Source organism: Microtus pennsylvanicus, chromosome 22 (genome assembly GCF_037038515.1).
Source record: "Microtus pennsylvanicus isolate mMicPen1 chromosome 22, mMicPen1.hap1, whole genome shotgun sequence".
Lineage (NCBI taxonomy): Eukaryota > Metazoa > Chordata > Mammalia > Rodentia > Cricetidae > Microtus > Microtus pennsylvanicus.
The window spans coordinates 12,810,446-12,825,277 of record NC_134600.1 but is presented as its reverse complement, the minus strand read 5'-3'; the positions used below and the strand labels follow the sequence as shown (position 1 = coordinate 12,825,277).

Here is a 14,832-nt window from a genome sequence, read left to right as displayed (position 1 = left end):
AGGAAGGGCATAGTTATGATCTGGACCTTAAGGGAAGAGGACAACATGCCAATGATCCAAATAGTAAGGATGAATGACACTCAACTTTGATCTAGATCTTGAAGCTAGAAGGCACAACTTCAATTTGTGTCACACCTTCTGCTGGAAGGACAATGGAAGAAGAAACATGGGGTATTATTTCTCTCTACCAGGGAGCCTTGAGTGCCAGCCTCAGTAACCCCAGAGTGCTTAGATTTGGATGTGTACAACAGGCAAGGATCTGAGTGTAAAAGTTAAACTGAAGTACATTACCTCTGCATCTTCTTTAGTTTTCATGCAAGGGGAAAGAAATAAAGTGAAGAAGAAGGGGAAAGAAAAGAAAAGGAGAAGGAGAAGGGGAAGGGACTGAGAGGAAGGAAAAGGATTCTTCCATAGAAGTAGTGAGGAGAAGAAGTGTAAGAGTAAAGGTTGATCTCCACGAGGTTTCTAGTCTTTACAGACATAGTTGGAATATTCCCCAAGTAAGAACAATGACAATAGGCATGTCAGAATGACAAAAACAGGCAGATAGAACCTGACACAGCAGTACTCCTGAACCCGTGACCTGACCCAGGAAAGAGCCAGCATTCAAGGGGGAGTGCCTGACATTCCAAACCATTAGAAAGGTTCCTAAACAAGTCTGATTCCTGGATCCACCCATTCTCCTTATCTAATCTCTTTGTGATAACCAGTTTTGGGAATGCCCAGATTTGTTTTTTAGCAAAGGTGGGGCATGCTGTCTTACTGCTCAATGCCTGCCTTCTATAGAAATTTCTATGTGGTCTGTTAGAGGGTAAATTTGTGGGACTGACCGATGTCAATTTGACTGTTGGAAAAAGGAATGAATGTTATCACTCTAAATCCCACTGTTTTGGGGAGGCAAGTTCACACCATTGCCCACAGAAATCACACTGCTGAGGTGTTTTGGGAACAAATCCCATTTCAAAGGGAAGAATCATGGCTCCACAAATTAACACAGGTACGACAGTGACTTTTCCAAAAGAGAAGTATTACGACAGCACAGAAAAATGGGTTGCTCCATGTTTGGGTGAATGTATACACTTCCCGTGGATCTGCCTAGTGCTCTGTCACATGTGCATTCCCTGTACAGTCCTGTGGATTCTGACATCGCTGCATTTCCTCACCTTGTCAGCACATGTATTCCTTCATTGTCAGTGAAGTCTACTTTGGGATTCCAGCATATACACAAAACAGCTGAGACACCCAGTCTGGTGGGTCTGAGCTAGATTCTTGAACCTTCCATTCACTGACAGCCACTTTTGTACTGCACTCTGAAAGTTTTTCCAAAAAAAATCCCCATATGAACACAGATAGATAGATAGATAGATAGATAGATAGATAGATAGATAGATAGATAGATGGATGGATGGATGGATGGATGGATGGATGGATGGATGGATGGGTGGGTGGGTGGGTGGGTGGGTGGGTGGGTGGATGGACAGACAGATAGATATGATAAATGAATGGAGAGAGATTTAGTGCATAAGTTCCATGACTCTAGAGAACCCTGACTAATATACTGTGAGTTCCAGTCAATTAAATTTTTAAACTTTTAGTTTCTAATTTTTCTATTTATACTCTAACTACACATCAGAAACATTTTAGCAACAAGTTTAGTATCACATTATAAACATTTTAAGACAATAACCCTTTATACTGTAATTGTAGAAGTTTAAGACAATTCTGAAGCCATTTCTGACAACTCTCAGTACTTCCCCACCTCCCCTGGGAACCAACATAACAGCTAAGCATTATGAGATGTTACAAGCATGTACTGAGAGGTGTTGGGAACTTTCCATCTCCCTGAATACGGAGGGGCAAGATAACCCTTAGGTGTTGACTCAGTTACTGACATTTTGACTTAGTCCCTGGGAAGGGGCAAAGTGACCCTCAGAAGTTTCCCTTTACCTCACCTCATCTGGCAACCACTCTCCAGCCAATTATTGCTATTTGCCCTTTTGAATAAGCCAATCATAATAGTTAAAGAGCAACCCCCAGACACCCCTTCCTTCTATGGTTTTCCCCTTTAAAAATAGCCTGTTCCATACATTCAGGGTCTTCTGGCCTCCCGACTGCTGGAAGACCCTGTCATGATGGAATTAATAAAATTTTCATGCTTTTACATGAGCTGTCGTGAGAGATGGTCTCTTGGGGTAACTCCTCCTCCTCCTCCTCCTCCTCCTCCTCCTCCTCCTCCTCCTCCTCCTCCTCCTTATCCTCCTCAGTGATTGGACACTAGGGTCCAATATAATAAGGTAAAAAAAAAAGTCAAACAGTGAAGCAAAGGACTGAGTGCTATTTCTGACAAAAGAAAACTATAAAACAGTATGAGGCATTAGATCTACGCAAGATTTGGTTATTTGTTTTAATCAAGTTGAGAGGTACTGTTAGTGGAAAGTGATTTACCTATTAGTTTATTTTTACATTCATGTGTCTATTAAAATAGAGAAGTCAAGTAAATTGACGCTTACAAGGAAAATCAAAGCTTGTACCACCAAAGCATGGGAAAGTAAACTCTGTCTCCTGTTCTAAAGCCACATTTAGAATTGTACTTGAATGATGGCAATGGAGAGATGGTACTGTGGTTAAGAGCACTCACTGCCTGCTCTACTAGAGGAACTCGGCTCAGTTCTCAGCAACCACATGGAAGCTCACAACTGTCTATAGTTCCAGTTCTAGAGGACATGACACTATCGCACAGACATCCATGAATGCAAAGCATGATGCACATAACATAAAATAAATACATTTAACATACAGAATGAAATTCACCATTACTTTCTAAATGGAGGTCTCATCTAGTGTCATCTATACTTAATGGATTTTCAGAGGTATGTGTGCATGCTTCAGTAGCTAAACCTGAAGGGATAAAATTGGAATAAAACACTCTAAAACTAAGTGTTAATAATGATGTCGACTCTAAAAATCAATATACCTAAGGAACTTTTGTGGGATTTTTGAAAGTAAATGGTTTGATGAAATTTATTTTACATATCACTCTAGTACAACATCTAATTGTTCTTTATTATAAAAAGACAGAGTCAGATATTGGAATAAATTCTGAAAGATCAGAGAAGTAAAGGAGTCAAAGATCTTTTATGTCTACTGAATCCTCAGACCAAAGTGGGCAAGATTGTGTCTCCATGAATACTCAGATTGAATGCTGTGGGCTCCTGTCCCCTCCCACGATATATTCCTCACTCTACCAAGTCAATTTGAGCAGTATAGGTGTTAACTCTTCTTTGAAGTTCTGGTAGAATTCCTCTCTGAACTCATCCAGCCCTAGGGTTTCTTTTGGGGTGGCTGGGAAAGAGACTCTGATTTTCTTTTTTCCTTTTCCTTTTTCAAGACATAGTTTCTCTGTATTGCTTTGCTGCCTGTCCTGGAACTAGATTTTGTAGACCAGGCTGGCCTTGAACTCACAGAGATCTGCCTGCCTCTGCCCCCAAGTGTTGGAATTAAAGACAAGTGCCACTACCGCCCAGCTGGAGAATCTGATTTTCTTTCTTTCTTTTTTTTTCTTTTTTTGGTGTTTCGAGACAGGGTTTCTCTGTGGCTTTGGAGCCTGTCCTAGAACTACCTCTGTATAACAGGCTGGTCTCGAACTGACAGAGATCCACCTGCCTCTGCCTCCCGAGTGCTGGGATTAAATGCGTGCACCACCATCGCCTGGCGAGAATCTGATTTTCAAGTCACAATAAGACATATGTATCTTTAGTAGGTAGAGCCCAGTTACTATAAATTTTACATAAATCACAGATCTTGCTTAGAGTATGTGATGAATTAATTCATGTAATGGAATATGATTTTAAGATGTGTCAAATGCATTTATGCTGTGGAATATTTGTTTAATGATGCAAAGATGTATTGCATTCATTTTTTTCATTTGTTTAACTCTATAAAGCTGTGTTAATGTGCCTGTCTAAAACACCTGGTTAATCAAATATAGACCTTAATAGCCAATGGCTAGACAAGAGAAAGAAATATGTAGGGCTTGTGGGCAGAGACAATAAAGAGGAAGAGATATCTAAAATTGCAAAAATATGAGAAATGAAGAAGAGTAAGAGTCCATGAGCAAGCTACCCAGCCACCTGGTCAGCTACAGAGTCAGAAGGAAAGAGATATATAAAAAGCAAAAGAAAAAATCTCAGAGGTAAAATGTAGTTAAGCAGAAATGGGATAGTTTCTTGGTGGTAGCACATTGTATCACGTGGGCTCGGTTTGCTAGAGGCAGAGGAAGGTTTTTTTAAGAGAGGGTTCCTGACTCAGCATTTAAGGCAGAAACCTTATAGTTCTTTAAGGAAGATCTACCATGAAATATTTAAATTGTATTTATAAGCAGTCGGCTGCAGGCTTCTTGGTGTCTTCATGGACCTAGAAACTCCAGAGTTGTGATAATAAACGTGTCTCTCTTCAGTACCTCCTCAGTGAAGCTAGACTCTCAGCAATCTATGGAATGCAGTGCAGCCAGCCAAAAAAGATGCAGCTTTAATCCTAGCCACGCTGCTAAACAGATTAAAAACTCATTTGCAGACCTCAGAAGAACTCTAAAGCACAGACTGAGAGGACACACAGTGGAACAGTGGAACAAGAGGTGTGTGAGCACACACCCCACTAGGCACCCACTCTCCAGGCCCTTGGCTCCACGCAAAACCTTGGGCCCTCTCCCACCTGCATCAGCTTCTCTAGTCAGCCAGCTGGTAAGATTCCTACAGGTAGTGTGCTCCAAATCCACCACCCTCTCTATTGCACCCTGTAAGCTACAAGTCCCACTCCACCCCCAAACCTTCAAATCTCCTGTGACCTAAGAGGAACTTGCAAGCACAGGCTGCTACTGTTAGACTCTAGCGTCCAAACACCGAGAAGGAGTCGCCCCCAGAGACCATCTCACACACCACAGCCGATGCAAACACATGAGGATTTTATTAATTCTGCAATGACAGGGTCCCCCAGCATTCGGGAAGCCAAGGGACCCCGAATAGCTGGTACAGTCAACTTTTAAAGGGGCCGCAGAAGCAAGGGGGGTTGTTCTTTGACTATTCTGATTGGCTGATTTGAAAGGGCTATTAGCAATAATTGACTGGGGAGCTCTTGCCAGATCAGATGAGGTAACAGGTCATTTTGACCCCGTTTCCCAGGGGACCGAATCAAAACATACGTATATGGGTAATTGTTCAGGAACTGAGTACGTGCGTGTGAGCTGTTAGGTCCTTGGTTCCCAGGGGAGGGGGGGAAGCACTATGGCACAGCGGCTGAGAGGATTCAGAATTGGCAAAAATGGCTTCAGGATTGTCTTAAAGTCTTACATTCCCTCCTCTTATTTGGTCAAATATCTCAATCTTGAGATATTAGTAAATTTGGAGGACCAATTGGATCTATACACAGAGATTAACAAACCAGTGTTGTAGGCCCATCATAGATCAATAGAAGGCACCAGGTCTGTTGTCCTGGGACTTGGGAGAGTTAGGTTTGTTCCCAATTATAGGACGTATGAGAGGTGATATTGTTGAAACTGCCAGATGAGGCTATTCCCTCATAATAGGGAGGTCCTGCTTATAAGCATAGCCAGCAAGATTGTGTCAAGCTGGGGTCAGCACTATTTAGCAAGGAAAAGGCTCTCACTATCAGATTATACAGTCGCTGGCCTGTATTAGAGCTTGCCAGCAGTGGAGCAAGGGTTGCAGAAGGGTTCTTAGCATTAGGAGTGGGGCCTAAGTCCCTGGCAAGGGGGGCTACTTCGGCAGGGGCTAGCTGGCCCTGGTCAGGCAATACCAGGTTGGGCCCTAGTACTATGGTCATTGGAGGTGTTACAACAACTCATAGGGTAAACAGAATCCCTATGTCTTTTTTTTCTGGATCATACAACTATAAACCCCAATTATTGCCTATTAACTGGTTAGCTCTTTTTTTTTTTCTCAGTGAAAGTGATTGTTTTTTCTGGTGTGGTATGGGTAAAAGAGACTAAGTCCTTTTTGTTAACCCTCAACCAGGAGACATTGACATTGGTTTTACATCCCCAGGCAGCATAATAAAGTATTTTAGCCCCCCTCCCACATACTGCAGAGTTTGCTTTTCCCCCCCAGACAAATATATCATTCAGAATATTTGTATACAGGATAAAAGTTTCTGGGGTTTGCTCAGTATCCTCCCAAGAGTAATTTGCTAAAACTCACAGGTCAAAAGTTAGCCGGGGGAACCAGGCATCCAGGGGATGAACTGCAGTGGCTAGCCTTAAGGGTGGCCCAGTCTCAAAGTTAATCAGGGTCCAGGTTAAGTAGTCCTGGGTCGTTCTGTGGAGGTGCAGGCTTGATGTGAGAGGCAGGCAGGCTGTAATACCGTCCACTTTGAGGGCAGTAGGTGTAGGGACCCTTCCAGCGAAGTCCAAGATTCTGAGACTAGTGTCTTCGAACGTACATAGAATCGCCAACCTGGAACGGGTGTGAGATTTCCGGGTGCCCGGGCTGGTGGTGGGAGGTGCCAGCAAAGAAGCAGGGAGAATAGCTTAGTCCAGCGGACAGCAGCAGGAATAGCTAGGGCCCCTTTAGGGAGGGTCTAGTCTGGCCGGCAGCAGCAGGCTCTGGTCAGATAGTACTTGGTTTTAAATACTATCTCATGCCCCAAGTCCTTCCCGACACCCATGGAGACAGTCCCGCTGCTCGCCCCTGGGAGACAAGTGGGGGAGATGTCACAGGTCCCTGTGCTCCACATGGAGCATTGTTTTCGGGAAGTATCTATGTTCTGGACACCTGTGCCCAAATATTTTCTCCAGGGGTAAGTCTGCCAGCCTCCAGGGGCAGCTGTGGGGGATATGAATCTCAGATATCCCAGGAGGCTAGCTCTGCCACTAGTTGACAGAAATTAGGGGTAAGGGCAGGGGTATCAAAGCAAGGGATTGAGGAGGCATAGATTGCAGGTATGAGCAGGCAGCTGCTGTTCTGGCTGGGGGGTGCTGTAGCTTTCCTCATGTCCCTCCAAATATACCTCAGGTGTCAATTCTGGAATGAATGCGAGATTTCCAGGTGTCAGGGTGGCCAGGGGTCTCTATACCTGGGCTCGGAGATCTGGAGAGCCTTCAACTGCGCCTGCAGCTGAGGTTTGTGAGCAAATAGGTCATGAGGGGCCTTAGGAAACTAAGAGGGGAGTCCCTGATATTGGATGTCATAGGGGGTTAGTCCCAGCTGAGACGGTGTGTTTCGTACACAGAACAGGGCTAGGGGAAGGAGCTGTACCCAGTCTCTAGTGCCAGATTCCAAAGGCTAATTTGGTAAGGGTCTTTATTTATCCTTTTTACCTGTCCTGAACTCTGGGGTCTGTATGCATAGTGTAATTTTCCCCATGCCCTGACTTTTCTAAGCAACAAGGCAGTTTTACCATCAACCTCGATTACCTTGAGCAGGCCAAACCTCGAGAAGATTTCTTCTTTGATCTTCTTAGTCCTGGTAAGAAAAAGCTTCTCTGCCTTCCGGCCGATGTCCCTTTAAGTAGGCTGCTCAGCTCATTCACCATTGCTGCCCTGTCTTCTTCAGCAAATCCTACCAGCATACGTCAGTAAAACCAGCTCTGCTTGGGCATTGCAGTACCCCAAGCTTCCCACAGCTTAGGACTGGGAGCTGGGAGCAGTTGTTCTCTATGAAACTTGCAAGCAGCTTGGGAAGGCCATTTGGAATTGGGCTCCAGCATCTCCCAGCCCCTCCTCATTTCAGTCAGTCACTACCTGCCGGGCCGGTGGCTGTAAGCAGAGTTCCCAGGCTTGGGCTGTGACCAAGGCAGCTGGGAGGAGGATTCAGCTGGCAGTGGCTGCAAAGCCTTCCTCAGCGAGGTGGGCATGGCAAAGGCAGAGAGCAGCCTGCTATTCTTTATAGCCCTGGAGAACAGTAGGGGAAGTCAAAGTCTCCAACAGGTCTTTTTGTAATAATAGTGTGGGACACTCAGGAATAATCAGCCATCCTTTTGTCCATAGTCAAATGCTTTAGACATAGCGAGGGGGAACTCCTCCCCCTTTTTCCCCCATACACCCCAGAACTGGACACCAGGGTGTACAGTGTAAACAAGGGGGGGGGGATTTCAGTACTGTCACTGTGGATACTGCATAGGCCTCTCAGGTGGGCAGAGCATCGCTTCAGTAGCCGGCTGTACTCGGTGCCGTTCTCCGACCCGCTTCTGCTCAGCAGCTGCTTTGGGAAGTGTCTCGAGCCCAAAGTCCTGTAGAGCCATTTTTCCTCACTGAAGTCCACATTCGACCACTCAGGGGCTGCTCTGTCTGAGGTGTGCAGTCTCTGCAGGTGTCATCTTCTGTTGCCTCCTTATCTGTCTAATTTTTTTCTTTACTAAGTCCTGGAGGGAGCATCTCTGCAGTCCCACCATTCTCTGCAACTTGCTACGAATATCTGATGCTGACTGGCCTATAAAAGACATCACTGCATTGGCTTGGCAATCTGCTGCCATGGGATCAAAAGGGGTTTACACCCTGTACCCCTCCAATAGTCTTTCTAAAAATCCTCTAGGAGTACTATCAGACCTTTGTACTATTGCTCTTACCTTAGCCAAATTAGCAAATTAGTGGGGTGCTTTGCAAACCCCCTCCCCCCTTTCTTTAGACCTGCCAATTGGACTCTGGCAATAAAGACGGAGCTGCTCCCTACCAGCTGGAGTATTGAAGTCCCATCCTCTATCTTGTCCGGTGATTGGGTTGGCCTGCTGTCAGCTCCTGGGATATTGTTTTTCCTCTGTGGTTAGGAGCACCTGTAAGAGCTGTTGGCAATCATCCCAAGTGGGGTTATGAATAACCAGAAGAAATTCTATAAGCCTGGTCACAGCCTGAGAGTTTCAAGAAAAGGAAGGGTTATAAGTAAAGATTAGAGGCAGAAAAGGGCAGTATTGTAATTGGCCTGTGTAACACCCGATTTGGTGTCACACCCTCAGTACAGTTCCCTCGCCACCTTACCAAAGGTGAGTTGGGCAAAGGCCTGGAGGTTGAAAAGAAGACACAGAGAGACCAGAGTCATTCAAAAGGAGATTAGCTGAATGCCACTTTATTCAGCCTTTGGGAAGTCCTTATCTACCTAACTGCAGCACAAGGATTTCCGCCCAGGCAGGTGGGAAATTACCATATTAACAATGGAGTGAATGCCCTACAGCTAACCACCAGATGGGGCAGGGTTAGCACAGAAACACGCAGGAAGCTTAGTAGTTGATCATTAACTGTCCCCGCGAATGCACCACAGGAATAAGGGAGACCAGGGTATTACAGGTCCCCCTTTTGTATAAATTATGGCTAGGCCTGTCTTGGGTGGCATTGGACGTCAGGCAATACCCCTTACCAGTCATGGGAAAGCATCCAGGTCAAAACACATTTCCTGTCTTAGGTTGAGGCAGCCCCCCAAAAGCCTTTCTGGTCTGTGGCTCACTAGTCATCCATCACCGAGTTCAGCCAGATTTGTGTTGAAAGATTCTCTGGGGCAATAGCTAAGAGGACTTGCCACGTGGCAACATTGACCTGAGCTTGTCTTTGGCTCTGGCATCACAACCATGAAGATGATGCTCCAGCACATGGAAGCATCCCTTAAGGAGACTGTGCCTGCTCAATTCTTAATAATTTTGCCCAAATTGGAGCCCTGTAAGTAAGGTCTCAGCGCTGGAGAAAATAACCCTGGTATAGCTAACTAGAATAATTTTAAGAGCCAATTTGTAAATTGTACACCTCAGGGTCCGTGAATAACATCAATAAGCTTATTACTGTAACAACTAGCAGTGGTCTTTAACCACAACCAAGAGCAAAATTAACTGCAATATTCATTTGTAAATTTAGCTCAATTTGAATGGCTACGGCCTTTGCAACCTGCCCTGAGAAGGTATCCTTTGTGCTAGCAGGAAGCAACTGACTGACTAATGAAAAATCCAGCAGCTTTAGCTGCTGTGGCAGCAACAGCTGTGGCTGCCGATATCATGGAATGGGTAGATGGGTAGACGAGTAGAGGAACAATCCTTGGCACTCAGACCACCGCAGCCAGCTCCTCAGGAAACCAGAAACTCTTCAGTTGACAAGCCAGAATCTCTTTGATCTCTCGGCTCTGTCCTGTCTTCAGGCTTCTGGACAGGAAAATCCACAGCATGCACTAGCCGCTCAGGTACCCATATTGAATTGTCAGCATCCTGCGGGAAAACACAAACAGCCCCTCTTCCCCACACCAGTACAGGATCTGGACCATGCCAGGTGCCATCTGATAGATTCTTCCATTTGACATGAGGCATCCCGGAAGAATCTTGCCGCCAATGCCTGTCAGCGGCGGTATGAGATTGAGCATCAACAGTCAAAAAATTTAAAATGTATAAAATAAAAGATAAATGATCTCTGGGGGTGGAACCATATACCCCCTTTTTTGTTTTATGAAAATAGGCTTTGAGCGTATGATGCGCTCGCTCCACTACAGCTTGTCCTTGAGGATTATAAGGTATTCCCGTTTTGTGCGAAATAGAAAACTCAGAGCAAAATTTAGCAAAGCTAGTATAGGCTGGTCCATTATCAGTCTTAACAGTTTTAGGAACTCCCATGTAGGCAAATGCCTGGAGACAACGACTTTTAACATCCCGTAATCTTTCTCCTGTGTGAGCTGAGGCAAAAATGAGATGAGAATATGTATCTACGGTTACGTGAACATATTGCATGCGCCCAAAAGAAGGAACATGGGTGATATCCATTTGCCATAAATGATTAGGGGCAAGCCCACAAGGATTAACTCCCAAATGGGGAACAGTTAAAAGTTCTGTACACAGAGAGCACTTTTTAACAATATTAGTTACTTGCTCTCGAGATATCTTAAAATGAAATCTTAAAGATCCAGCATTGAGATGAAAACGATTATGAGCTTTTTCTGCAGCTTCATAAGATTCCTGACTCACTACATAAATTTGATGAGTAAGCTGATCAGCCAAAGCGTTTCCCTCACTCAAAGGACCAGGGAGGTCAGTATGAGCCCGCAAATGCCCTACGTAAATGGGTACAGATCGTGCCCAAAGCAAAGTTTGAATAGCCAATAACTGCATCTGGACTCGAGATACAGAGGCAACATAAGCTGCAGTTTCCAGTGGTGCAAGAATTTTGCTTATATACTGACTGTCAGTAAAAAGGTTAAATGGAATATCAGCATATTTCTCTAGGGCCATCTGGACAGCAACCAATTCAGCCACCTGAGCAGAGTTAGTATTAACAGACTGAATATCAAAATCAGGAGGGGAGGCTACCACAGCTCTCCCAGTGGAAGATCCATCAGTAAACACATTTCGTGCCCCTGCCAGAGGCTGCAAAGAAATAATTTTAGGGAAACATACCGGATGATTTTTAAAGAAGGTAACTAACTCATCAAAAGGATAATGACTGTCTAACATGCAGGGATTAGTGCATAAAAGTAAAGTCCAATCTTCAGCAAAATTTTGCAACCAAATGCTGCCTGGGCATATGGTGTAATAACCTCATCAGGTAAAATTCCAAAAGTTTGCAAACTAAGCTTATATCCTTTCTGAATAACACGTAGCACAGCTGATGGATATGAGATAACAATTTTTACAGGTGACACATGTTCATGCACCCACAGGATGTGTCCTTGCTGCCAAAAAAACTCCAGTAGGACTATGCTTGGAGGGTGAAATTATCAACAGCAGTGGCTGACTATAGTCAATATAATTAATATGAGCAGAGGCAAGATTTTCTTCGATTAAAGTAATACATTGCTTTGCTTGAGGTGTTAACTCACGAAAGGAGGTTGGGTCTGGATTCCCCTGCAGAATGTCAAAAAAGTGGTTTTAAGTCTCCAGTAGGAATTCCCAGACTGGGCCGGACCCAAGTCAGGTCCCCAAGCAACTTTTAAAAATAATTCAAAGTTTGTAGTTTATCTAGGCGAAGAGTAACTTTCTGTGGTTTTACTCCTGTCTGCAACAGCTGATGCCCCAAGTATTGATATGGAAACTGTTGTTGTACTTTTTCAGAAGCAATAACTAACCCAGCATGTGCTAGGCATTCTTGCAAGTCAGCAAAAGCCTCAAGGACTATTTCTGTGTCCTGTCCATCTAATAGGATGTCATGCAAATAATGATTTATATACAGTTGAGAATATACCTTATAGGGGCAATAACCTGTACCACAAACATTTGGCAAATTACAGAACTATTGGCCATACCCTGGGGCAATGTTACCCATTGGTAGCGCTTTTATGGTTCTTTGAAATTTATAGATGGTACACTGAAAGCAAATTTATCAGAGTCTTTTGGATGCAAGGGAATGGTGAAAAAACAATCCTTCAGGTCAATAACTAAAAGATGATATCCTGCAGGAATACCTACAGGCTGAGGCAACCCAGGTTGAGTTGCCCCCATAATTTCCATGCAATCATTTACTGCTCTAAGATCTTGCAATAACCTCCATTTACCAGACTTTTTCTTAATACTAAAGATAGGGGTATTCCTGGGAGAAGTGGATGGCACTATGTGTCCTGCCTCTAGCTGTTCCTGGACTAGAGTACAAGCAGCCTGTAATTTCTCCTTACTCAGGGGCCATTGTTCTATCCAAACAGGCTTTTCAGTTTTCCATTTTATAGGAATGCTTTCTGGCTGCTCTGCAATGGCCCCTAGGAAAAGTTTTCTAACCCTGCACTCTGTTCAGGTGACTGTTGTATTATTTTCTTGTCTGCTAAAATCTGCACATCCCCCTGCAGATTTTGGCCCAAACCCTGACCAGGGACAAAGCCCTGCTTCGATAGCATACGCTGCACAGGTTCTGTGGTCAGAACTGCTCCCATAGCTTGCAAAACATCTCTTCCCCACAAATTAAGAGGAAGGTGTTCTGGGACAAATGGTTTAAAAATGCCCTTATGGCCTTCTTCGTCCTCCCAATCTAAATATTGAGTACTGCACTCTGGAGAACTGGCCGTTCCTACTCCCTGCAAGGTCGTTGAGGCTGGCTGTAGAGGCCAGGCTGCAGGCCAGTGCTTTTTAGCAATCACTGAAGAATCAGCCCCTGTATCAGGAAGGCCTTGGAACCTTTTCCCATTGACTATTAAAGTAAGAGTGGGGCGATTCTCTAAACTAGAAACCCAAAAAGCTCCAGGGGATCCTGTGGAGCCAAATCCCTTGTCCCCTTGTTCTTGTTTAAAGAAAGGATTAGTAGAGCGAAACATGGGCAAAGGCACTAATTGAGCTATTCTCGCTCCTTGAGGGATGACAAGGACTCCCATGCCAGCTTCAATCATAATTTTAATTTCTCCAGTATAATCACAGTCTATAATTCCTGGTAAAATTTTGATTCCTTTGAGCGCAGAACTACTTCTACCCAAAACTATACCTACTGAACACTCTGGGATAGGTCCAAATCCTCCAGTGCCCAAGGCCTACACACCCATTTGTGGGGTCAATACTGCTCAGGCGGAGGTACAGAGATCTAGTCCTGCACTTCCTCAGGTGCCTCGTACAAGGTTATTCTGGGGGAAACCTGCTTCAGCATTTTTGCCTGCCGTCTTTTTTGCAATTTTCCTATATTTTACCTCTCCATAACAAGTAATCTCCCCCTGAAAGACAAGCCCTGCAAAGCTGCATCCAGTCACTGGGTATAAGGTTGAGCTCTGCAAAGGATTCCAATAAAGCTACAGTGAAAGGAGCATGAGCTTCATAGTGCACAACTGTTTCTTTTAACTGCTTAATATCCTTAAAGGCCAGAGGGTTATGCTGCCTGGCCCTCCGTCCCTGCTGATCAATGTTTTCCACAACAGGATAAATCTGCTTCTCTCCACTTAGATTATTTAACCTGTCCCGGATCTCTCGGGTTTCTGCCTCTAAGTCCATAGGGGCAGAAGCAGTAGTGCAAGGATTTTGCGGAGGAGGTCTCATGGAGACATCTCCGTTTGCTTCCTTCCTTTCCTCTTTTTCTAACTTCTTTATTATCAGTGCGATCTCCTTTTCTAAAATTTCTTCTTCTTCTTCTTCTATATCCTTTCTATTACTTCCTGTTCCTATAACTTTCTGTTCCTCAAAACTCTTAATAGAACTCACAGATTCTACTCCCTGAATCTCCTCAAGGGTTTTGTTTAAACTCTCTAATTGCTCTTTCACTTTAACATCATCACTGAGAAGAGCATCTCTGACCAAGAGCCATAGTGAAAATATCGCCATGGGGAATTCTTGTGGCCCTCTCTCTTTCAGTGCATTTTGAAGATCGGCCTTTACCTGCTCCCAATCAGTAATATTAAAACCCCCTGATGTAGGAACCAGGGACTAAACTCTAAAACTGTCTTAATAATCTCTTGTGCTTTCTCAACTTTAATACCGGTGCCTTTATTTTCCAAAAGACCTAACAACTGGCCTGTTAGCCGGCCCTTTAACAATGGAACAGAATAACTTGCACCCATAACCAAATCACCCTCGCGGCACAATTTCTTACCTGCTGGCCAGCCTTCCCGAGGGCGACCTCTCAGGGATCTCTACTTCTCGATCTCGCAGATGGGTCTAGTTGCCGATGATCATCCCAGCGGGGCCTCCAATTGTAACACCCGATTTGGTGTTACACCCTCGGTACAGTTCGCGCGCCACTGTACCGAATGTGAGTCGGGCAAGGGCCCGGAGGTTGAAAAGAAGACACGTAGAGACCAGGGTCATTCGAAAGGTGAGCAGCTGAGTACCACTTTATTCAGCCTTTGGGAAGTCCTTATCTACCTAACTGCAGCACAAGGATCTCCCCCCAGGCAGGTGGGAAATTACCATATTAACAATGGAGTGAATGCCCTGCAGCTAACCACCAGATGGGGCAGG

At 44.6% G+C, this 14,832-nt stretch overlaps 1 protein-coding gene across 1 annotated transcript; it reads right to left on the bottom strand.

Moving 5' to 3' along the window:
* Window positions 1–12,659: 12,659 nt before the first annotated feature.
* LOC142840064 (endogenous retrovirus group K member 6 Pro protein-like) lies at window positions 12,660–13,265 on the bottom strand. Its single transcript, XM_075956543.1, has one exon. It carries the CDS (start codon window positions 13,263–13,265, stop codon window positions 12,660–12,662), a length of 606 nt encoding a protein of 201 aa, XP_075812658.1.
* Window positions 13,266–14,832: the final 1,567 nt, after the last annotated feature.

Bases quoted from the DNA above. Each gene is read 5' to 3' on its own strand.
- LOC142840064 (XM_075956543.1), bottom strand. From the start codon at position 13,265: ATGGGAGTCCTTGTCATCCCTCAAGGAGCGAGAATAGCTCAATTAGTG.